This window comes from Phyllobates terribilis, unplaced genomic scaffold (genome assembly GCF_046119375.1).
Source record: "Phyllobates terribilis strain yellow unplaced genomic scaffold, ASM4611937v1 Scaffold_4__5_contigs__length_816908805, whole genome shotgun sequence".
In the NCBI taxonomy this organism is placed as follows: Eukaryota; Metazoa; Chordata; class Amphibia; order Anura; family Dendrobatidae; genus Phyllobates; species Phyllobates terribilis.
The window spans coordinates 80,886,111-80,908,967 of NW_027362764.1; the positions used below are offsets into that span (position 1 = coordinate 80,886,111).

General features: G+C 45.9%; 1 protein-coding gene across 1 annotated transcript in view; it reads right to left on the reverse strand.

The window, feature by feature from the left end:
• Window positions 1-22,857, reverse strand: part of LOC141265025 (patched domain-containing protein 3-like) — a 61,866-nt gene that overhangs the window by 21,634 nt on the left and 17,375 nt on the right. The window contains exons 2-3 of the mRNA XM_073677563.1: window positions 5,702-5,823; window positions 2,355-2,500 (exon numbers count right to left, since the gene is read on the reverse strand). Coding sequence (XP_073533664.1) covers window positions 2,355-2,500; window positions 5,702-5,823 — 268 coding nt within the window. The remainder of the gene's footprint in view (window positions 1-2,354; window positions 2,501-5,701; window positions 5,824-22,857) is intronic.

Consider the following 22,857-nt stretch of genomic DNA (forward strand, 5'->3'; position numbering starts at 1 on the left):
CGTAACATAAACTCAAATACAGTGTCTTTTTTTTGGGAGGTCTAACTCTATTCCCATGCACCTCTGTCTTCACACCTAGACATGGGTATACGCTTCCTGATTTTGTCTATTTGCTCTTGTCCTCCTCCTTCTCCTCATCCTCCACCACCATATCCCCACCATATCTACCATATCACCATATCTACGTCTCTTGCAAGGGGCATTGGAATTCCTCTAAATTTTTGGCAGCCGTTGCATTCACTGCATAGGCAAATAATATGGGAGACCCACTTACTGATATTGGGAACATTGTTTTCAGGAGGCCCTCCGACCTCTATGTCTCTTGCAAGGCGCATTGGAGTTCCTCCAAATGTTTGGCAACCATTGCATTCACTGCATAGGCAAACAGTATGGCAGACCCACTTCCTAATAATGGGAACATTGTTTTCAGGAAGCCCTCCGACCTCTACGTCTCTTGCAAGGGGCATTGGAGTTCCTCAAAATTTTTGGCAGCTGTTGTATTCACTGCATACCCTATAACTGTATAGCAGGCCCTCTCCTTTCTAATGGGAACATGCCACTACTGTGGCGCAGCTCTAGGTATCTTTAAATTGTTAGTGGGTTTTTTCTCAATTTTTGGCAGCCTTTGCAGTCACAGCATGGGCATTACCACTATAGGAGACCCGCTCCTTTATAATGGGAACATTTTTTGTTACTGAGACCCTCCTCTATGTCTCTTCAAAGGGGTATTGGGTTGCGTCCAAATTTTTGGCAGCTCTTGCAGTCACTGCATACGCAATAACAGTATAGGAGACCTACTCGTTAATAATGGGAACAACAAAGCATAGCCAGCTGATGGCTCTGTAACAATAGCGAGGGCCGACTGTTGGCCCTTTAAGAATAGTAAGAGCCGCCTGATGGCCTTATAAAAATAGGCTTTATGACTTTCAGAGTCCCTCCATCATAAATGAAACAGGGTGTGTCTGATGATATCTCACACACCACATGGCCAGATAAGGATGTAAAATGTTAAAATGACATTTCCCGGTGAATGCATTTGTCACTGTTGAAAGCAATGCAAAAGTGCAAAAACGCATCAAAAATGCTACGTGTGAACATATCCCAAGGTGTGGAGGTACATTTTTGTTTTTGGTAATTTATTTTGCCAGTCATTACCCTGGAAAGGATGTTCCTTAACATATTTCCCAGGAAATTCCATTTTGGTTTCGTTTTTGTATGTAAAAGTGGCATAATACTTTGACAACATTGTTCACAGCAGTGACCTGGGAGTCAGAAATGCTTCCAAGGGCTCCCTCATGCTGTTCCCATGTCATTTGAGCACTGTACCCATCGATTTTGGCAATTTTCAGGCCCTCTGCAGATCGCCGGGGAAGGTCCAGAAAAATACTAGAGTACTAGAGTTTCCCATAGACTTACATTGGGCTCGTTATTCAGACCGAGCACTCGAGCATTCCAATTTGCTCGACTCGAACAACGAGTACCCGAGCATTTTAGTGCTCGCTCATCACTACTGCATATGTAATGGTCACAAACCTCCATTTCGACTCAGATTCTAGCAAGGTGGACGTGGGATACTGCTTTGGGCTTTTTGGATTGAAGATGGTCTCAAAATCAACTCCCAAACCTGCTTCCAGTATTTAGAAGACACTTTCTTCCAGCAGTGATACAGAAAAAAGTCTACATCTTTTAATAAAACCATGATTTTTATACAGGACAGTGATCCGCCACAGTATCAAAGTCTCCACTGCTCGGCTGCCAGCAATGTGCTTAAAGATGAAAGAATACCAATATGGCCCCTTCCTCACCTGACCTTAACCCTATTGAGAACTTGTGAACCCTTCTTAATCAGGAGATTTACGGTGAAAGAGCACAATTACCTCTGAGCATTGTCTGGGAGGCTCTGGTTAGTGCTGTCCAAAAAGTTTATCATCAGCAGATGAAAAAACTGACAGATTCCATGTATGGAGCTTATGACTATTATTGAAAAGAAGAGCGGCTGTATTGGTCACTGATATTTTTTTAAATGTCAGAAATGTATTTTTGTACATTTTGTTTGGTTATTATTTTCCCTTTAATGGATTAAAATAAAGAATTGAGATGGAAAAATGTAAGTTTTTCATTTATTTGGCCAATAATTCTGCACACATTTTATTTTCTCAGCACAAGTGCATGACCTTACATTTATCTACATTAAACGTCAATTGCCATTTCTCAGCTCAAGCTTCCAGCTTACATAACTGTCTCTCTAATATTAAATTATCATCCTTGTATGTAGTGATATTACTGATATTTTACTCAAATTACAAGTAACTCTTTTGCATCTTACTGTTTCCTCAAGATACCTAGAAACTTACCAAGAATAAGGAATGGAGCATTTGCAGCAGTAACAACAAAGGGCACCCCACATAGTAACAAAAGGCCAAAACTAGATAGAACGGCCAATCCAGACGAAATAACTCCAAACCCAGCCACCCAGACCTTGTTCCTCACACAATCAAATCTGTAAGATAACAAATACAGACATATAGATACTTGCAATGTGAAAATGACAAAACAAAAATGTCAATACTAGTGTTGAGCATTCCGATACTGAAATATCCGGCATCGACCGATATTCGCGGTATCGGAGTTCCGATACTGAGTTCCGATACTTTTAGAATGTCGAATACCGGAATCGGAAGTTCCCATAATGCCTGCGCTCTGCAGTGTCTCTGAAGGATGACAAGCTGGATGGCAGCGCTCAGCTTACTGTACTTGTCATTTAGTGTTAAAGGATTTATTAAAAAAAATAATAGTGTTTTCATGCACCGTCTCTTAAAAAAAGCCGGCCGGCAATTCAGCAGCGGTACCCGACAATTTAGAATAGAAAGAGTAGAGCATCACACATAGATTAGATACATAGAAACATGTCAGCCACATATATATGAAGTACAGTGACAGTGTTGCTTACTGTACTTGTCATTTTTTGTAAAGGATTTATTTAAAAAAATAATAGTGTTTTCATGCACCGTCTCTTTAAAAAAGCCGGCTGGCAATTCAAGCAGCGGTACCCGACAATTTACAACAGAAAGAATAGAGAATCACACATAGATTAGATAGATAGAAACATGTCAGTCACATATATATGAAGGACAGTGACAGTGTTGCTAACTGTACTTGTCATTTAGTGTTAAAATAAAGGATTTATTTAAAAAAAAATTGGCGTGGGGTTCCCCGTAATTTTAGTCTCTAGCGGAGGTTAAGCAGATGGCTGGGGCAGATGTTTGAAGCCTGGGAACGGGTAATACCCACGGAGCTTCCCAGGCTACTGATATCATCCCCCAGCTGAATACCTAGCCTTTACTAGCTATTAAAATGGGGGACCCCCCCAAAAAATGATGTGGGGTCCCCCGTATTTTAATAGCTAGCAAAGGCTAGGCAGACAGCTGGGGGCTGATATTAATATTCCAGGAAGGGTGCCATGAATATTGGCCCCCTCCCAGGCTAGAAACACCAGCCGTCAGCCGCCCCAGAAATGGCGCATCCATAACCTGCACGTCACTGACAGCGTGGGAAAATTCTCCTGCGCTCAGCGCTTCAGCAGGAGAATTCTCTTACGCTCACCGCATGCGCAGGAGAATTCTCCCACGCTGTCAGTGACGTGCATGAGGTGAGCTGAGTTTATTGGACATGACCTCGGCTCATCTGGATGCCGTCACAGCCAGACACTGAGGAGCGCAAGCATGCCTGCGCTTCTCAGTGTCTGCGGGATGACAGGCTGGATGGCAGCTTTCTGCTGCGGTCCAGCCTGTCATCTCAATGTAGTAGAGCTGGAGCTGTCCTGGGAACCATGTAAAGATAAGGATGATGTTGGTTTATTATTTTTCTTTTATTGCAGGAGATCGTTGGCTTCAGCTGGAATGGGCGTGATGGTAAGTATGGTTTAATTTAGAACAATAAAGAATTGTGTGTTTATTTCAATTAAAGGACTTTATTCAGGGTGTTTGTATTTTTTTGTAACTTTGACTATGGGGTTAGTAATGGGGGTGTCTTATAGACGCCTCTCCATTACTAACCTGGGCTTGATGTCAGCTGGCATTATAAGCTGACATCAACCCCAGCCCTATTACCCCACTGCCACTGCTACAGGGCAGTGGGAAGAGCGAGGCTAAGTGCCAGAATTGGCACATCCTATGGATGTGCCATTTCTGGGGCGGCTGACGGCTGGTGTTTCTAGCCTGGGAGGAGGCCAATATTCATGGCACCCTTCCTGGGCTATTAATATCAGCCCCCAGCTGTCTGCCTAGCCTTTGCTAGCTATTAAAATAGGGGGGACCCCACGTCATTTTTTTTTCGGGCCCCCCATTTTAATAGCTAGTAAAGGCTAGGTATTCAGCTGGGGGCTGATATTAGTAGCCTGGGAAGCTCCATTGGTATTACCCCCTTCCCAGACTTCAAACATCTGCCCCAGCCGTCTGCTTAACCTCCGCTAGAGACTAAAATTATGGGGAACCCCACGCCAATTTTTTTTTTAAATAAATCCTTTATTTTAACACTAAATGACAAGTACAGTAACCAACATGTACTTATTATATATGTGACTGACATGTTTCTATCTATCTAATCTATGTGTGATGCTCTATCTTTCTGTTCTAAATTGTCGGGTACCGCTGCTGAATTGCCGGCCGGCTTTTTTAAAGAGATGGTGCATGAAAACACTATTATTTTTTTAAATAAATCCTTTACACTAAATGACAAGTACAGTAAGCAACACTGTCACTGTACTTCATATATATGTGGCTGACATGTTTCTATGTATCTAATCTATGTGTGATGCTCTACTCTTTCTATTCTAAATTGTCGGGTACCGCTGCTGAATTGCCGGCCGACTTTTTTTAAGAGACGGTGCATGAAAACACTATTATTTTTTTTAATAAATCCTTTAACACTAAATGACAAGTACAGTAAGCTGAGCGCTGCCATCCAGCTTGTCATCCTTCAGAGACACTGCAGAGCGCAGGCATTATGGGAACTTCCGATTCCGGTATTCGATATTCTAAAAGTATCGGAACTCAGTATCGGAACTCCGATACCGCGAATATCGGTCGATACCCAATATTTCAGTATCGGAATGCTCAACACTAGTCCTGACTCTTCCCTAACAGCATATATTGGGTGAAAAAAGCCTCATAAATTTCATGGTCTGCCCTAACCAGCAGCGTCAGAAGGGAGAGTTATAATAAGCGTGCACATGTTCTCAAGGGGGAAAAAGCTGCTTATGGGGGAAGGGGGTGTCTGGCACTATAGCTGTTAACTATTGACACCTGACAATGGTATGACCAGGAGCATAACAACAATAGATACAGAGGTTGCAGTTATACCCAGGCCCTGGAACTCAGTGGGGCCCAAAAGGTTTCTTTGGGTCATATGGGAAGACCAATACTATTAAAAAAATGTTATAGTTGGGGCCCCTTTAGAATTTTTGCATTGGGGCTCACAAGCTTCAAGTTATGCCACTGAGTGTGACCCTTGAAAAGAACAATAGTATGACTCAGTTATTAATTTATTAATACATTTTCAAGGATGGATAGGAGAGGAAATGTGCAATGGAGATCAAGTACATGACGATCCAACATTGTCATTTTATGAGAAGTGCATTGAACTAGACATGTGAAGAGAGATATTACCTCTTCAATAAACTCATACTTTTACATTATCTTACCTTGTACAGGACACAATCGCAAAAGTTATGGTGACAAAATATGTAATAGAATACAATGGGATCACAGTTTTTGTTGTGCTTTCAAATTCTTGCTGTCGTGATATCGCTGTGATATAAGATACCTGGAATATAAAAAGAGGAAGTTTTAATAATCTATTTTAGTGAAGAAAAGACCAGCAGTAAAAAAAATTGTACTTGACACGCCCCCTGGGCCGTGGGGTACTCAGTAGCCGGGCCGGTCGATGCTGGGGGATGTCACAGTGGCGGTTACCCTGTCCGTGACCCAGGGCGGTCAATAAAAAGGGGGAAAGTAAAAGGGGAATAAAGTTTATAGAGATAATGTTCGTGATTGCACCTGTGGTATGCGGCTATATGGAGCTGCCGCTGCTGTGCAGATCCTCTGGAGCTGATGGTGACGCAGCAGAGTTGATTCAGCTCTCCACAGGCAGAGCTAAGCTCCAGGGCAGGGTTTTATGAGGTAGATGTTTGTTGGTGCTGTGTAGTGCAGGGCTGGTGATGACGCAGCAATAACTCTAAGACACAGTGGTGTGCAGTCTTCAAGGTTTACTCACAGTTGTGGAAATCCAGGTTCCCAGTACCAGGGCAACCTCCCACGCCATTCTGTGTTTACCAAGGAAGGGGTTCAGCAAACTCCCAGGTGTTTCAGGAGTACATAACGGGACCCCATACTGTGTGCCTTCCTCGGTCGTCTTCCTGTGCTGGCTCTTGCCCTCCTGCCCTGCTCCTCGCAACCAGTGTCCCAAGCCAGTAGCCTCGGATTTTGACAGGCAACCTGCAGTCCCCTGAATCCTATGTGGTACCTTTTCGGTGATGTAGTTACGGTTGTGGGCAGCTGCACCGTGAAGATACAGCAGCCTCTGGTTTCTAGCTGAACCTTGTAGTTCTCCACTAGTTAGAGGCCAGTCCCCTCTGCGGCCTGATCCCTCCACATTCCTGCAGATTCGGGCGCAGGGGTAGCGTTCCGCACTCGCCGTGCCCCTGGGATCCGCTCTGTTCCTGGAGCCTTCCTCTGCTCCCTTCTTCTTCAGCCAGTCCTCCTGGGCCTCTCAGCTTTGGCCCTCTTCCCTGAGCAGAGCTCCTGTTGAGCTCCTGCTCCCAACTCTCTCTGCTCCGACTGAACCTAACTTCCCAAGATGGCTCCCCTTTTTATACTCCTACTGAAGTGCTCCCCTGAACTACTTCCTCCACCCACACCCACTACATGGTTCCACCCTCCAGCCAGGGACCAGGGACTGTGCTCTCCCTTAAGAGCAATCTCGCCCTTCCCCACTGGAGTGGAGTGTGTTGGATGCGAGTGTGTGGGTCCCGGGCAGTACTCCATCCTTACCTGAGAGTGGGATACCACACCTCTGAGTGAGATGCAGTACCTCTGTGGCGACTGAACCTGCAGGGGCGCCACATACTAACTATAGAGTGTACTACCATCTTCTACAGTCATTAAACTACAGTACAAGTGTCAGTAAGGAACCAAGCTTTATTCACACTGGCTTCTTTTTTTTCTATAGCTACATAAAAGTCATCAAAACATAGTTCATAAGGTTGGGGAGTTTAGCAATAGCAGTATTCATATGCAAGATAGATCTTTATTAACAATAATCAACTTGTTCTACAGTACCACTTAAATTTTGGACACACATGTTCAGGCAATGGTTTTCCTTGTTCTTATTGGAACATGCACATTGGTTTTGCTGCCTTAAAGCGAACCTATCACCTCCACACATATTATGGTATATTACAGTAAGGAGACTGTAGATATAAACATGAAATAAATTACCTTTGGAAGAATTACTTGCGCTATGAAATAAGAGAATCACAGTTATGGAAGCGGCCATCTTGGGATTGGCAGCTCAGCGTGCTGTGCTCTGAGACACGCCCCCAGAGGCTGGTTGCTAGGCAGTGCCTCTGGTCAACAGCAGCGTAGTGACCCTAAGAGCTTATTTATCAAATGGTTGTAAAAGAAAGGGGGACAATCTATATAAAGGGGTCTCCCGTCTATATATACTATGTGTAGAGCCAGAGAGAAGACTACAGAGTAACCACAGCATGTATCACCCGTATCTGCTAATAAAAATCCACATTTGCATCTCCTGGCTAACAATGGAGTAAGTTGAATAATAGAGTTGAAGCAGCGCTGCAGTGGAAATAAGTGAGAAAGGCCGAATCCATCCAGATCAGATGGGGGAATAAAGTCTATCTGTATCACTTATTTTCAGTGAAGTGCTGTTTCCATTCTATTTTTTCCTAATTTGCAGGTTTTTGGTTGGTTGCCATACATCTCTCTATATCTATAGCAAAAAAACAGCAGTCAGCACTCCAAAAGGTCTTTGAAAAAATATGGACTTTATTAGCCCGATGTGGCGACGTTTCGGTTGCGGACAACCTTCATCACTGCTTGATCACTGCACCGCAACCGAAACGTCTCCACACCGGGCTAATAAAGTCCATATTTTTTCATAGAACTTTTGGAGAGCTGCCTGCCGTTTTCTTGCTATACTGTCTATAGTCTGTTTGGGGGCCCTGCACCCGATATTTTGAAGATATGGTGCTGTTCCAATTTTGACTCTCTATATCTATAGATTTATATATAGCGCAACTTTATGTAACTGCACATTATGGTTGAGCCCCTCCGTCTATATGTATGTATATATATACTGTATATTTATATATATACAGTATATATATATATATATATATATATATATATATATATACATACACACACATACGCATTATATATGTACAGTACAGACCAAAAGTTTGGACACACCTTCTCATTTAAAGATTTTTCTGTATTTTCCTGACTATGAAAATTGTACATTCACACTGAAGGCATCAAAACTATGAATTAACACATGTGGAATTATATACTTAACAAAAAAAGTGCGAAACAACTGAAAATATGTCTTATATTCTAGGTTCTTCAAAGTAGCCACCTTTTGCTTTGATGACTGCTTTGCACACTCTTGGCATTCTCTTGCTGAGCTTAAAGAGGTAGTCACCGGAAATGGTTTTCACTTCACAGGTGTGCCCTGTTAGGTTTAATAAGTGGGATTTCTTGCCTTATAAATGGGGTTGGGACCATCAGTTGTGTTGTGCAGAAGTCGGGTGGATACACAGCTGATAGTCCTACTGAATAGACTGTTAGAATTTGTATTATGGCAAGGAAAATGCAGCTAAGTAAAGAAAAAGGAGTGGCCATTATTACTTTAAGAAATTAAGGTCAGTCAGTCCGAAAAATTGGGCAAACTTTGAAAGTGTCCCCAAGTGCAGTTGCAAAAACCATCAAGCGCTACCAAGAAACTGGCTCACATGAGGACCGCCCCAGGAAAGGAAGACCAAGAGTTACCTCTGCTTAAGAGGATAAGTTTATCAGAGTCACCAGCCTCAGAAATCGCAGGTTAACAGCAGCTCAGATTAGAGACCAGGTCAAAGCCACACAGAGTTTTAGCAGCAGACACATCTCTTCAACAACTGTTAAGAGGAGACTTTGTGCAGCAGGCCTTCATGGTAAAATAGCTGCTAGGAAACCACTGCTAAGGACAGGCAACAAGCAGAAGAGACTTGTTTGGGCTAAAGAACACAAGGAATGGACATTAGACCAGTGGAAATCTGTGCTTTGGTCTGATGAGTCCAAATTTGAGATCTTTGGTTCCAACCACCGTGTCTTTGTGCGACGCAGAAAAGGTGAACGGATGGACTCTACATGCCTGATTCCCACTGTGAAGCATGGAGGAGGAGGTGTGATGGTGTGGGGGTGCTTTGTTGGTGACACTGTTGGGGATTTATTCAAAATTGAAGGCATACTGAACCAGCATGGCTACCACAGCATCTTGCAGCGGCATGCTATTCAATCCGGTTTGCGTTTAGTTGGACCATCATTTATTTTTCAACAGGACAATGACCTCAAACACACCTCCAGGCTGTGTAAGGGCTATTTGACCAAGAAGACGAGTGATGGGGTGCTACGCCAGATGACCTGGCCTCCACAGTCACCAGACCTGAACCCAATCGAGATGGTTTGGGGTGAGCTGGACCGCAGAGTGAAGGGAAAAGAGCCAACAAGTGCTAAGCATTAGTGTTGAGCGAGCACTAAAATGCTCGGGTGCTCGAAGCTCGGGCCGCGCTCGCCGTGATACTCGGGAGCTCGACCCGAGCAACGAGCCCAATGTTAGTCTATGGGAGACCTGAGAATTTTTGCTGCGGCACCCCCGGCAGTCTTTTAAAAGCCTAACAAGTGCCCAAAACGATAGTGACAGTGCTTAAATAACATGGGGACAGCATGGGGATCGCCCCAGGAAGCATTTCTGACCCCCAGGTCACTGCTGTCAACAACGTGGTCAGAGGTATTAAGTCACTTTTAAGGGCTCACAATAAAACGTTCAAAAACGAAACTGAAACTGCTTTCCTGTGAAATATGTTAAGAAAGTTCCTTTCCAGGGTAAAGACTTGTGTATAAGGTAAAATAAATAACCCCCCCAAAAAATACTCCTCCACATCTTGGGCTATGTTCACAAGTAGCTTTTTTTATGCGTTTTTGCACTTTTGTATTGCTTTCAACTGTGACAAATGCATTCACCGGGAAATGTCATTTTAACATTTTACAACCCTATCTGGCCATGTGCTGTGTGATACATGCATACAGTGCTGAAAAGACATGGGAACAGCATGGGGAAGACCCCTGGAAGCATCTCTGACACCCAGGTCACTGCCTAAAAGTGAGCCCAGCAGAAGTCATCCTTGCCGCATCAGAAAATGCAGACTTGCAACTATCCCCATGCAAGTCCTTGTCCCAGGGCAGTGCTCAATTGTACCTCCCCCATTCCTTGCAATGCAAGCGCAAATATGCAGCCAACCACCCACCCACCCACCTGCAGGCTACAATACTATACTGCTAGCTTGCACTTGAAATGGGGCCTTTTAGTTTGGAGGAGGCCGAAGCTGGCCACTACCTCATGGCTGCATCGGCAGCGAGGTATCCATACTCAGTCCCCAGCCGCCCAGCGGCCGGGTGTCCACGCTCGGTCCCCAGCCGCCAGGGGGTGGCCAGGTGTCCATACCCGGTCCCCAGCCGCCCCGCGGCCGGGTGTCCACACACGGTCCCCAGCCGCATGGGGGCAGACGGGTGTCCATTAACGGTCCCCAGCCGCCCCTATTTCTCCTGTCAACTTCCCCCCACACACTTTTCTTAGCCTGGCCTGCTTTAGGGCAGCATTGGAGGAGCCCACCAGAGAACCAGACTCCTCCGGTGGGCCCTGGCTTCTCCATCAGGGGAGTTGAGAGTGCCAAGGTGAGGAGCATGATGATGATGATAGAAGTTAGCATCTGCTTTGTTTTCTTGGAATGCAAGCGCATGTATGTAGTGACGCGCCCCCTGGGCCATATTCTTTAGGGGAATATCCGGAGCCGGATCAGATGGGAGTTGTAGTCTTCCGAGTGGCTGTGACCCGGTCCGTGCCCAGGGTGTCAAGCTCAGAGTATGTGGCAGTCCTACAGATGTTATAAAGTTCTTAATGTCGACTACGCCACCCGTTGTATTGCGGTCACTCTGGCCGCCGCTGCAGCAGGGTCCGCTGAGGCTGATGGTGTTGGTGCAGCTTTTTGGTAGTATAACCCCCAACGGGTGGGGTATAGCCTCAGGGGGTCAGGTGCAGAGGATGGGGGTTGTGGTGGTGCAGCATAGATGTTAAGTGAAGACAGAGTCGGGTTGTGCAGTTCAGGGTATTTACTCACTGCTGATGTTCCGGTCACTCCAGCTTCAAGTGACCACCCGAGCCGTGCTGCGTCCACCAGGTCCTGGATTCAGCAAACCCCCAAACAAGTCCGGAGCGTGACCCTGAGCTCTCCTTCTGTCCTTTCCTCTGGCCGTCCCCACTAGTGATCCACCTAGGTCCAGCTCCCTCGGGCCTTCTGTTGGGAGACCCTTGGCCTTGGGTTCCCTGACCCTCCACGTGGTTTGCCTTCGGGGTGGATGTGGTGGGTGGCCGTGGCAGACGCTGCCCACGGCCTCCGGTCTCTGGCTAGGGTGTGCTTTTGCCCCCACCAGTTTGGGATCCGGTACCCTATTGCCGACTCTTCACCCGGGGATTGAATTTGGGTTCTCAGAGTCCTTTCTTTTTCCTCTCTGGGTCTTTCCTTCTCTGCTCCACTCTCTCTCTGCAGGCTCATCTGGACCTCTGCTTCTTACTGACTCTGACAGACTGACCCTGTTCTTTGTTGGTGCCCACCTTAAATACTCCCTCTATGTGTGAGCTCAGGTGACCAGCACCCAATGAGCTCCTATCTTTACCCAGGCTGCTCCCCCTATCTGCCCCTACACTACTTGGGATGTACCACCCCCCTCCCACTCCAGCCAGGAACAGACTCGGTCGTACCTGCACATTTCTAAGTGGGAGTACCGTTGGTCTGCTCCTCGGAAATGGGATGTGTGTAGTGCATGCAGCCTACCGAGCTCAGCTCCACACTCCATCCTTACCCGGGAGTGGAATATCACACCTCTGGGTTGAGGTGCAATACCCCTGTAGCAGCCGAATCCTCAGGGTGCTACAGTAGTAGCGACTAGGCCTGAGGTGGTCAGCATTTTGGTGCATATCCTACCTCCTCTGAGGATTGCTGGATGCTTTCCTTATACTATCCCAGTTCTATGACTCCCGTTAAAACAAAGCTTCAGGTGATAAATGATGGATGAGGTTGTGGCAAAGGAGAAAGAGCAGGAGGAACAGGGACCATTCACATCAATATCAGGCCAGTCAACCACATATGTCTTGTAGGATATGTTTCTGTAACAAAAGGAGCGGTTCAGCTACACAGTTATAGGGCATACAGTGAGTGCAATGCCTACCCAAAATTTCGAGGCACTCCAATGCCCCTTGGAAATGACATGAAGGTCAGAGGGCCTTAACTAAACCGTTTTTTCCATTTATAGCAACTGGGTCTCCTGTACATTGTTGGCCTAAGCAGTGAATGGAAGGCTTTCCAAAAATTATGAGGAACTGCAATGCCCCTTGAAACAGACGTGGCTTACAGCGTACTAAAAACCTTCTACCCATTATTGGGGAGTGGGTCTCCCTTAGTTTTCGCCTTTGCATTGAAAAGCAAAAGCTGACTAAAATTAGGAGGAAATGCAATGCCCGTTGGAAGAGTCGTTGAGGTTAGAGGTAATTAAAAACAACATTTCAATGCCCCTTGGAAGAGCTGTGGAGTTCAGAGTGACTTAAGAAGACGCTTTTAATGCCCCTTTGAAGAGACGTGGAGGTCACAGTAGCTTAACAAGACGGTTTTAACGCCCCTCGGAAGAGACGTGGAGGTCCCAGTAGCTTAACAAGATGGTTTTAATGCCCCTCAGAAGAGACGTGGAGGTCTCAGTAGCTTAACAAGACAGTTTTAATGCCCCACGGAAAAGTGGTGGAGGTCGCAGTAGCTTAACAAGACGGTTTTAATGCCCCTCGGAAGAGACATGGAGGTCCCAGTAGCTTAATAAGACGGTTTTAATGCCCCTCGGAAAAGTGGAGGTCGCAGTAGCTTAACAAGACGGTTTTAATGACCCTTGGAAAAGTGGTGGAGGTCGCAGTAGCTTAACAAGATGGTTTGAATGCCCCTTGGAAGAGACGTGGAGGTCCCAGTAGCTTAACAAGACGGTTTTAATGCCCCTTGAAAGAGACGTGGAGGTCACAGTAGCTTAACAAGACGGTTTTAATGCCCCTCGGAAAAGTGGTGGAGGTCGCAGTAGCTTAACAAGACGGTTTTAATGCCCCTTACAAGAGCCATGCAGTACAGCATATTATAAACATTATTCCCATTATTGGGGAGTGGGTCTCCCATAGTCTTTGCTTATGCCTTCCAAGCAAAAGCTGCCAAAAATTAGGATGGAGGAACTTGCAATGCCCCTTACAAGAGCCATGCAGTACAGCATATTACAAACATTATTCCCATTATTGGGGAGTGGGTCTCCCATAGTCTTTGCTTATGCCTTCCAAGCAAAAGCTGCCAAAAATTAGGAGGAAATGCAATGCCCGTTCGAAGAGTCGTGGTGGTTGGAGTTAATTAAAAACAACATTTCAATGCCCCTTGGAAGAGCTGTGGAGTTCAGAGTGGTTTAACAAGACGCTTTTAATGCCCCTCAGAAGAGACGTGGAGGTCCCAGTAGCTTAACAAGACGGTTTTAATGCCCCTCGGAAAAGTGGTGGAGGTCGCAGTAGCTTAACAAGACGGTTTTAATGCCCCTCGGAAGAGACATGGAGGTCCCAGTAGCTTAACAAGATGGTTTTAATGCCCCTCGGAAAAGTGGTGAAGGTCGCAGTAGCTTAACAAGACGGTTTTATTGTCCCCTCGGAAGAGACGTGGAGGTCCCAGTAGCTTAACAAGACGGTTTTAATGCCCCTTGGAAAAATGGTGGAGGTCACAGTAGCTTAACAAGATGCTTTTAATGCCCCTTACAAGAGCCATACAGTACAACATCTTAAAAATATTATTCCCATTATTGGGGAGTGGGTCTCCCACAATCTTTGCTTATGCTTTCCAAGCAAAAGCTGACAAAAATAAGGACGGAGGAACTTTCAATAATGGCAACACGGACCATGGTCACCCTGGTGGTATAGTGGTGGTGGAGGCTGAGGATAAGGAGAAGAACATAAAACAGCCGAAATGAGGAAGCGTATACCCATGTGTGGGTGTGAAGCGGTGCATGTGAATACACCTCCCGAAATAACACAGTGGATTTGACTTTATGTTACTCTGCTGTCATTTGGTGGTGATGAGAAGTCTGGCCCAATCCAGCCCTTGTTCATTTTGATAAGGGTCAGCTTGTCAGCATTGTCAGTTGACAGGCGAGTGCGCTTATCAGTTATAATTCCCCCAGCGGCACTAAAAACACGCTCCGATAACACGCTAGTGGCAGGTCAGGCCAGGACCTCCAAGGCATACAGAGCGAGTTCATTCCAAGTGTCCAGCTTGGATACCCAATAATTAAAAGGCACAGAGGAATCACAGAGGACTCTGGTACGGTCGGCAAGGTACTCCCTCACCATATTTTGAAACTTTCCACTCCTTGTGAGAGTACCCCAGCGCCTCAGGGTCTGTCCGAAGGGAGGGTCTGAGAAAACTGTCTCAGAACGTTGATAGTGTTCCCCTGCCTCTGCTGGATTGGAGTTGCATCTCTCTCGCATGTATGCCTTGGTTGGGCAACGAACTGTGACCTCTGCCGCTAGCGTGTTCAGATGGGATTTTTTTTAACAGTTCTGCAGCAAGGGCCTTCTGGTACTGCTCCATTTTTGTAGACCTCTCCACCTCAGGAATAAGAGAGTGAAAGTTCTCCTTGTAGCGGGGGTCTAAAAGTGTCACCAACCAGTAATGACTGTCACCCAACATTTTGACAACGCGAGGGTCACGGTTAAGGCAGTGTAACATAAAGTCAGCCATGCGTGCCAGACTGGTAACGTGCAAGACTTCCGTGTCCTCACCAAGATGACGACTGACCATGCTCTCTTCCTCCTCCCCCCTGTCCTCAGGCCACCCACACTGAACCGACGGTATGACAGTTGTACAGGTACTACCGTCTGCAGCGCATGATACAAGTTCCTGTTCTTCCTCCTCCTGCTCATCCTCCTCCTCTCTCTCATTGTCCCCCAATGCACGTTGGGATGAGATGAGGCTGGGCTGTGTGTAATCGACCGCTATGGCGTCTTGATCCATCTCATCATACTCCGGCTGCAATGCCTCCTCTTTAATTCTCTGCAGAGAGCGTTGCAAAAGACAGACAAGTAATATGCTGACGCTAATGATGGCGTCATCGCCACTCACCATCTTGGTGGACTCCTCAAAGTTTGTCAAGATGGTACATATGTCACACATCCAGGTCCACTCCTGAGGTCTTATGTGTGAAGTCTGACCTGAATATCGATGGCCTTGTTGCAGCTGGTACTCCACAACTGCCCTCTTCTGCTCACAAATCCTTTGCAACTTGTGGAGGGTAGAGTTCCAACGTGTGGGGACATCACACACCAGTCGGTGTGACGGAAGCTGCAAACGCTGCTGCAACACAGCAAGGGCGGCGGAAGCTGTAGCCGACTAGCGAAAATGAGCTGACAGGCGGCGTACTTTGACGAGCAGATCTGGCAACTCGGGGTACAATTTAAGAGACCGCTGAACCACGAGGATAAGCACATGAGCCAGGCATGGTACGTGTGATCTCACCTCGCTTCAGTGCCACCACCAGGTTACAGCCATTGTCACACACGACCATGCCTGGATGTAGGTTCAGCGGTGTCAGCCACAGATCTGCCTGCTCTTTCACAGCTGTCCACAACTCACAAGCAGTGTGAGGTTTCTCACCTAAATTTATGAGTTTCAGCACAGCCTGTTGCCGCTTGGCGAAGGCAGTACTGCAGTGCTTCCAGCTTGTAAATGATGAGGTGATATCTGAGATGGAGGCTGAACATGAGGAGGAGGATGATGCGCAGGAGCTCTACACTGTGGGGGCAACTCTGACTGACATAGGGCCCGCAATCCTCGGTGTGGGGAGGATGTGTTCCGTCGCAAGGTCCGACTGGGTCCCGGCTTCCACTATGTTTACCCGGTGTGCCGTCAGGGAGATGTACCATCCCTGGCCACAAGCACTTGTCCACGTGTCTGTTGTCAGGTGGACTCCCCCAGTAACTGCGTTGTTGAGGGCACGGCAGATGTTTTGGGACACGTGCTTGTGTAGTGTGGGGATGGCACACCGGACAAAATAGTGTCGGATGGGGACCGAGTACCGAGGGATGGCCACCGCCATAAGGTTGCAGAAGGATTCCATCTCCACCAGCCTAAAAGGCAGCATTTCCAACGCAAGCAGTCGTGAAATGTGCGAATTTAGGACTGTGGCCTGTGGGGCGTTAGCTGCGAATTTCCGCTTTCATTCAAAGGTCTGGGATATGGACAATTGAACGCTGCGGTGGGACGTGGACGTTGATGCTGTTTCTTGAGAAACTGACATAACAAGTGAAGACTGAGAGGAGGGGGCATCTTTGCATGCAGTATGGACAGGGGATTGCCTTGCACACACAACAGGGGGTTCTATTGCACGCACAACAGCCGGAGAAGCAGTGGTGACACCCGCTGACACTGGTCGTGGACCCTGGGGTTCGCCCCACAAAGTCGGGTGCTTTTCTGCCATGTGCCTGATCATGCTGGTGGTGGTCAGGCTGGTAGTTTTGTCACCCCTGCTGATGCTGGCATGGCAGATGGTACAAATGGCCTTATTGGGGTTATCAGCAGAGTCTTTAAAAAAATTCCAGACTCTGGAAGACCTACAGGTTGTACTGGCAACGTCCCTCGTGTAGGTGTTATGGGGAACTGTTGCCTGCCTTCTGTGTGCGGCCACCACACTGCTTCTTCCTGCCTGTTGGGGTACTCTGCCTCCCTCACCCTGCGTGCTGCTGGCCTCGCTCTGCGTGTCCTCCTGCTATGTTGGGTCAGTTACTAGATCATCCACCACCTCCTCCTCTTCCACTTGCGCACCACGATCCTCCTCCTCACTTCGTGGCAATTGTGTCTCGCCATCGTCCACCTCTTGTGACAAATTGCCAGCATTGACTTCCTGTGACCGTGGCTGTTCAAATATTTGGGCATCACTACATGGGATCTCCTCTTCCACCACTTCAAGCGGAGCAGGCGGGGGGCACAAATCTGGAAATGGACCAGTGAACAACTCTTCAGAGTGTCCAAGTGTGGGATCAGTTGCTGTCTGACGACACTCGGCATGGTGGGAGGAAGGAGCATCAGGGTGAGGAGTATGCGGTCGAGACTCACGGCTACTAAGAGTTGACCGTGTGGAAGACAGACCGGAGGTGGTGGTGCTCAGGTAACTGGAAGTATTATCTGCTATCCAATTAATAACCTGTTCACACTGATCAGTTCGCAATACTGGTGTTGTTCTGTGATTCCCTAGTAATTCGGTCAAGAAGTGGGAGCAAGAAGATGTGGCTTTTGGTTGTGGCACATTTTCACCTTGGCCACGGCCCCGTCTTCTGCACGCACCATCACCAGAACGTCCAGTTCCACGTCCCTTGCCACACGCCTTGCCCATTGTAAAGGAAGTAAAATAGCTTACACTCACACTATCAATGGAAAAAGGGTAACAAAAAGTAGATTAGAACCGTGGAAGAGGAAAACCACAGTTCTATTTCTCAGGCCTACACCCGACTCTTTAAAACAATCTGAACAATCAGGGAGAAACTATTACTGTTTTTCTTTACGGAAAAAATACCAAAAGCTGAATAATAGAGATTTTTTACCGTGGAATGGCAAAACCACAGTTATTGTTTACTGGGGTATACCAGACAATTTTAAATAGATATATTTGCGGCTGAACAGTAAGCGACACTCTCAAACTGTTTTTTTTCAGCTAAAAATGGCCCAAAAGTGGATAATACAGAGGTTTGAACCGTAGAACTGCAAAACCACACTTCTATTTCTCGGGCCTACACTAGACTATTTTCAACAGATATATTTGTGTCTGAACAATCAGGAGACACTACTGTTTTTCTTTACGGCAAAAAATGCCAAAAGCAGGATAATACAGAGATTTGACCCATGGAACTGCAAACCACACTTCTATTTCTCGGGCCTACACCAGAACTATTTTCAACAGATATATTTGTGTCTGAACAATCAGGAGACACTATTACTGTTTTTCTTTACGACAAAAAATGCCAAAAGCAGGGTAATACAGAGATTTGACCCGTGGAACTGCAAAACCACACTTCTATTTCTCGAGCCTACACCAGACTATTTTCAACAGATATATTTGTGTCTGAACAATCAGGAGACACTACTGTTTTTCTTTACGGCAAAACATGGCAAAAGCAGGATAATACAGAGATTTGACCTGTGGAACTGCAAAACCACACTTCTATTTCTCGGGCCTACACCAGACTATTTTCAACAGATATATTTGTGTCTGAACAATCAGGAAACACTACTGTTTTTCTTTACGGCAAAAAATGCCAAAAGCAGGATAATACAGAGATTTGACCCGTGGAACTGCAAAACCACACTTCTATTTCTCGGGCCTACACCAGACTATTTTCAACAGATATATTTGTGTCTGAACAATCAGGAGACACTATTGTTTTTATTTACGACAAAAAATGCCAAAAGCAGGATAATGCAGAGATTTGACCCGTGGAACTGCAAAACCACACTTCTATTTCTCGGACCTACACCAGACTATTTTCTACAGATATATTTGTGTCTGAACAATCAGGAGACACTTCTGTTTTTCTTTACGGCAAAAAATGCCAAAAGCAGGATAATACAGAGATTTGACCCGTGGAACTGCAAAACCACACTTCTGTTTCTCTGGCCTACACCAGACTATTATCAACAGATATATTTGTGTCTGAAAAATCAGGGAAACACTATTATTTTTTTTTTTACGGCAAAAAATGCCAAAAGCAGGATAATAGAGATTTTTACCGTGGAACAGCAAAACCACAGTTATAATTTACTGGTGTTTACCAGACTTTTTTAAATATATATATTTGCGGCTGAACAGTGAGCGACACACTCAAACTGTTTTTTTTTAGATACAAATGGCCCAAAAGTAGATAATACAGAGGTCTGAACCATGGAACTGCAAAACCACACTTCTGTTTCTCTAGCCTACACCAGACTATTTTCAACAGATATATTTGTGTCTGAAGAATCAGAGACACACTTTTTCTTTTTTTTTGGGGGGGGGGGGATGGGGGGACACCAAAAGGTTAATAAGATGGGTAATTGTACAGTGTGAAGGAGGAAAAATAAAAAGAGGATTTAGATGAGAAAAAATGATTTTTCCTGGCCCCCGAGACCTGGAGCTAAGTCCAGCAATTTCAGCAACAGGAGCACACAGGTCTGTAATGCAGCGTTTGCTGGTATAACCACTGCGTCTCCTATACAGCCTGCCTGCTTGCCTGCCTGATATCTGGGATGGATATTAGTCCTGAGAAATTAGTCCTGAGAAGGACTGTTTGTTTGATCTGGCAGCCTTTACAGACCCTACACTAACTATTTCGCAGTATATATCTCTCCCTAAATTAGCAGCGCTGTCCCTACACTGTCCAATCCCAGCCGTCTGTGTCCAAGATGGCGGCGCCTGGTTTTAAATACTCCAGGTGACGCTGTGCGGCCAGCCAATCACTGTAATGCCCACAAACAACATGGCTGCGGCATTACAGTGACTGGCTGGCAATCCCTGCATGTTCATTGGCTCTGTAAAGAGCGCCAAACATGCTGGGCGAAGATCCGAGCTACCGCCCGAGTAACCCGGAAATGCTCGGTGCTCACCGAACATACCGAGTAGCGTGATGCTCGGGCGAGTACCGAGCATGTTCGCTCAACACTACTAAGCATCTCTGGTAACTCCTTCAAGATTGTTGGAAGACCATTTCCGGTGACTACCACTTGAAGCTCATCAAGAGAATGCCAAGAGTGTGCAAAGCAGTCATCAAAGCAAAAGGTGGCTACTTTGAAGAACCTAGAATATAAGACGTATTTTCAGTTGTTTCACACTTTTTTGTTAAGTATATAATTCCACATGTGTTAATTCATAGTTTTGATGCCTTCAGTGTGAATGTACAATTTTCATAGTCATGAAAATACAGAAAAATCTTTAAATGACGTGTGTCCAAACTTTTGGTCTGTACTGTTTATATACACACACACACATGCGCATTTATTACATATATATATATATATATATATATATATATATGTATGTACGGTAACACACACACACTGCATACAGGTATAAAAAATACACCGACTGCACACATATATACAAATGCTGCGCATATATATATATATATATATATATATATATTTTACACACACACTGCATATATGTTTACATACCGTTCTCAAATGCACCATACACTCAGGCATGCACTTTTCACATATATGCAGACATATCACACATGTATACTCACAATTATACATACACTGACCATATGAAAAAAATAACACCCCTCCATTTCTGGTACATAGGTTCCTCAGCTTTTAGTTTCAGTTGCTGGTAACATCTTTCTCCTCAGCCCGCTAATGGTGGCAGTGGGGGAGGGTCACAATCACTAACTACTCCAGCAGGCTTCAATGCTTGATAATGTGAGCATGGGAAACCGGAGGTGAAGGAGGAAACAGGAGAGCAGTCTCCAGCTCACTGCCTGGTGAGTTATGGAGCACAATCAGCACATACCCAGAGCTGCACGCTGGACTGAACACATCCAGTTCAGTCACTGTGCCTGCTCTCAGACCGGCAGACTGCAGTTCACTTTCCTTGATGCACTGCATCATGGGAGAGTGAGGTCAGCACAGCAGAGAAGGGGGAATCCCCTGCGTGACTGCAACTTCAGCTGAAGTCGGCTCAGTTGAATCAGAGGCTCCTGCCAAGAAAGGGAGTTTTTCTCCCACTTGGTATATGCCTTGTTTATAATATTTTGGTCAAATTCAAAGTGTTATTACTAGTGTTGAGCATTCCGATACTGAGTACCGATACTTTCAGAATATCGAATACCGGAATCGGAAGTTCCCATAATGCAATAAGCCAGTTTGATTTTATTCAGCCAATGAGGATCCTAAGTGTGGGCACATCATGTTAGGCATCTAGGCATGTTAACTAATGGCATGGCTGTAATTGGCTGCTGAAATGATGTCATGATGCACTATAAAAGCCGCCGCCACCATTTTGGGTTCACTCTGCTGTGAATTCAGTTAGGGATAGGACGCTGCTGTTCTGAGGGACAGTTTGAGCTATCGATTTGCTTTATTGTGCTTTACCCAGGCTACTTTATAAGCATTCTTTTGCCTTGCAGGTCTAGTGCACAGTTCTCTGCACTGTTCACAGCTGTCTGCGATGTCTCTGTGTGTGAGTGCAGCTCACGCTGTAGTGTGTTCTGCAGCCACATCCGGTTGTAGTCCGCTCAGCGTGCGTCACTGCCTCATACATTGTCCTTTTTTGCCTTAGTGCTGCTCATTTTTCCTGATTTCTCCTATTACTGTGGTTCCATCCGTATCCAGCTAGATTGCTTCCATACACACTACATAGGAGTAGATAGAGAAGCTTTGTTTTGCCTTGCAGCGCTAGTTCACAGTTCTCTGCACTGTTCACGGCTGTCTGCGAGGTCTCTGTGTGTGAGTGCAGCTCACGCTGTAGTGTGTTCTGCAGCCACATCCGGTTGTAGTGTGCTCAGCGTGCGTCACTGCCTCATACATTGTCCTTTTTTGCATTAGTGCTGCTCATTTTTCCTGATTTCTCCTATTAGTGTGGTTCCATCCGTATCCAGCTAGATTGCTTGCAAAACAAACTATATAGAAGTAGATAGATGAGCCTTTCTGCAGCCTTGTGCCCTGCAGCCACAGACAGATTAGTATTAGCCTATTTTTTGTAGCCTCATCTATTGCATTGTAGGTTACCTTCCTGCATTGTAATAGCTACAAAAAGTTTGTGATACTATCGGTTTTACATCTTTGGGCACATCCAGTGTCTTTTTGTGAAAAAAAAAGCGTAAATAAAGTTCACCAAACACTCCACTTTACAGTTGTGTAGGGCACATTAGCTCATATTAAAGTCTAGTCCACACTTTATAAAATTAGTGTTTCTTATACCTGTTAGCAGCTGTTCAGGAATAAGCACACTAAGCCCTTAGTACTTTTCTGCCTATCTTTATCAGTCTACAAAGATGAAGAAGGCAGGGAGTGAGGCTCATGGGCTTGGGCGTGGAGTTTCTGCAGGGAGAGGACGTGGCGATTCTGTGCCTGCTGCGGGCACCAGTGACTCAGCATCCCCCAGTTTTACCAGGCAACAGTCCTTTATGCGCAGCTTTGTAGGAGCTCGCTGTACCCCACTGCTGCGGGAGGACCAATTTGAAGCTATTGTCGGATGTATGGCAGCTAACGCATCGACTTCAATTAGTTCCAGATCCTCTCAGGTCCTGAGCACTGAAGAGCACCCATCTGTCTCTTCTCCACCTACCAAATTGCCCAGGCAGTCAGAGAGCCCTGGACAGGAGCCATCTCTACTTCTGTTCTCTGAATCTCTTGGCTTGGAAAGAGGGGGCCAGCCAAGCAGAATTCGAGAATTAGAAGAAGAGGTAGTATGCAGTGATGCGCAACCGTTTTGT